At 60.8% G+C, this 2686-nt stretch overlaps 1 protein-coding gene across 1 annotated transcript; it reads right to left on the reverse strand.

Moving 5' to 3' along the window:
* Nucleotides 1–1022: 1022 nt before the first annotated feature.
* Nucleotides 1023–2306, reverse strand: LOC125510689 (zinc finger protein 1). The gene has a single exon (XM_048675939.1). It carries the CDS (start codon nucleotides 2176–2178, stop codon nucleotides 1390–1392), a length of 789 nt encoding a protein of 262 aa, XP_048531896.1. The 5' UTR covers nucleotides 2179–2306; the 3' UTR covers nucleotides 1023–1389.
* Between the last annotated feature and the right edge of the window lie 380 nt (nucleotides 2307–2686).

Consider the following 2686-nt stretch of genomic DNA (forward strand, 5'->3'; position numbering starts at 1 on the left):
CCAGACCGGAGCCCAGAGCCGGTGACGCGTGCAAACCAATCCTGATGGAACACGTACGCGCCGAACTTCCCACGACGTGCCTGCTGCGCACCGTCGCACGCAGGCCGGCCGAAATCACGCGGGCCACTACATGACCGGAGGTGGGGAACGTCACCGCCACCATGTGAAAACACGTACTCCACCGGCGACCATCCATCCGTCCAATCCCGTGGACACTTGAACCCCATACGCGATCAGCCGAGCGCCCCCTCTGGACCGGAGGCGGCCGCCAGCTGAAATGACCACCCAACCACGCGAGCGGCCGGCCGGTGACTGCCGACGTCCCGCGCACACTTGGTGGCCGCGGCGCTGGCCGGCCGTTGCGTCGAAAGCGATCACTCCAGCTGCGCTGCAGGTCGGCACGGAAAAAAAGCCTATCAACCCGGCGGGCGGGCGGGCGGGCGTCGCTGTCGCCATTTCCATCCACCGCGCGGCAAGTTGGGCTGGGTTGGGGTGCCGCCGGCCGGTCGACGTTCACGATGCTGCGAACCGGCCCGAGGTTTGTTTCCACTTGCAGCCAGCGGTGTCTTGTACCAGTCGTAGTCTCCTTCTAGCTAGCTAGCTAGCTAGCACATGTCACGCTGCAATTCCCCGGCTAAACACAGGCGGTGGAATCGGATTTGATTATTCGTCCAGAGCTAATCACGTCACGCGGACACGTAAAGAACAGTCTTGCTAGGCGGCCGATGGATCGGTCCGTGCGAGGTTGAGTACACTTCTCCGCTGCTGCTGCTGCTATGAACTGATCAAGCAGAGGCTAAGTGTCAAAAAAAAATTTGAAGTAGAGGTTTCCGTCTCCTTTTCCTTCTTGCAAGTTACAGTAGTGTTGTTTCTGCGAGGCTTTCTTGCAAGTTACAGCAGGGTTCCTTCATGGCGAATACAAGTTATTACAGTGTACGCAAAGGGAATACACGTGGGAGAACTGCCAATCATTTGAAGTTTCATCGAGCCACCGAAGTTAAATTGATAAAACAAGCGCAGAATTTTCATCAATTCCAATAATCTCCAATTTCATCCATGTTTATGTTACACGGCACTGCCAGTTCATGACCAATCTCTGTATGAGTATGTATGAACTGTCGACTAGTACAATATACTGACGCCTACACAACATCTGAAAGAGGAAGCAAGTACTCCTCCGTCGTTACAAGGAACCAACAAGATCTACTGCCTATATCTTCTACGTATATGGCTACTGGAGTATGTATGTAGTATTACTCACTCACTCACTCAATCTGTACAGGAGCAGAACAAATTTAACCAAACGAATCAACGAATTTCACCACTGGACTGGACTGGACCAAAAACTTTGGATGGATCGATGGGATCCATGCAGCAGCAGCTAGATGCTCAGGCGGTGAGAAGCCGGGGCTTCTTGAAGGCGAGGGGGCTCTGCACCTCCTCCTCGTCCTCCCACATCTTGCCCTTGGCGCACGGCCTCCACACGAACTCCGGCACGGCCGGGATGTTCAGGTCGAAGGCCCGGGCGGCGGAGCTCCCGTTGCCGGTGCTCCCCACCTCGGACTCGGCGGCCGCGGCGGCCAGAAGCTCGGTGGACGAGGGGGCGACGCTGCCCACGCCTCCGTCGTAGTGCTTCCTCTTGTGCCCGCCCAGCGCCTGCCCGGTGGGGAACTCCTTTTGGCAGATGGAGCACCTGTGGACCCTGTTGGTCGTGCCGTCGGAGGACGCGGCGGTGGACGACGTGGCCGGCTCGGCGGACGGCAGGACGGCGGCGACGGCCGGGAGGGCCACGAGTGGAGCGGCGGCGGCATCAGCGGGAGGAGACGGCTGCTTCACCCGGTGGCTCGTCTTGTGGCCACCCAGCGCCTGGTAGGAGCTGAAGGACTTGCCGCAGACGGAGCACTTGAACTCGGCAGGCACCGGCGCAGAGAACGACTCCGGCTGCGGCGCCTGAACACGCTGCTTGCCGCCGCGGGAGAGCATGAGGAGGCAGAGCGCGAGGTTCTCCTCCTCGGAGCGCTGGCGGCGCGATCGCTTCCTCTTGGCCCAGCCCTGCAGCACGTGGCCGCTCTCCTCGCCGCTGGTGGCGCCGCTGAGCGCCGCGGCCGCCATCTCCCCGTCGCGCTGCTGCTGCTCCGGGATCAGGGCGTGGAGCGCTTCCATGGCCGACGACGACATGGCTAAGCAAAGCAGGGAGAGAGAAGACCTCTTCTTCTTCTTCTTGCTTGTGCGGTGGCTGAGGGTGGGAGAGTGTGGTTGCTTGGGTGTCCGCCTCGCTCTAGCTGGGTGTGGTGTGAGGGAGTGGTGGAGTGAGAGGGTTATAAAGCGGTGGGGGCGAGGAGGTGGCCGGCGGCGTGGGAAGTTGCGTCGCAGGTGGAGCATGGAAACGTGGTCGATCGTGCGCACGAGGCGCGGGGCGGTGCTGTGCGGCTGACGGGCGGGGCCGGTTGGTTAGGAACCGGTGGAGTGGCGGCGAAGGTTGGGGTGTGGGTCACTTGTTGGGTTCTCGATGTGGTGGGTGGTGGACGAGAGGTGGGTCGCATGCAACGAAAAAGTCGTGGTCAACGTGGAGGGGAAGACACGGCCGGGCGGGCGGGCGGGCAAGCAAGTGGAGCTAGTGAGGTTGCGGGTGTGTGTGCGGTGGGAGTGTGATTCCGAAGAAGAGTGAGGACTGGTCGGACCGAGG

This window comes from Triticum urartu, chromosome 5 (genome assembly GCF_003073215.2).
Source record: "Triticum urartu cultivar G1812 chromosome 5, Tu2.1, whole genome shotgun sequence".
NCBI classification, from domain to species: Eukaryota; Viridiplantae; Streptophyta; class Magnoliopsida; order Poales; family Poaceae; genus Triticum; species Triticum urartu.

Excerpts from the sequence above, each read along its gene's own strand:
- LOC125510689 (XM_048675939.1), bottom strand. The coding sequence starts at position 2,178 with ATGTCGTCGTCGGCCATGGAAGCGCTCCACGCCCTGATCCCGGAGCAG.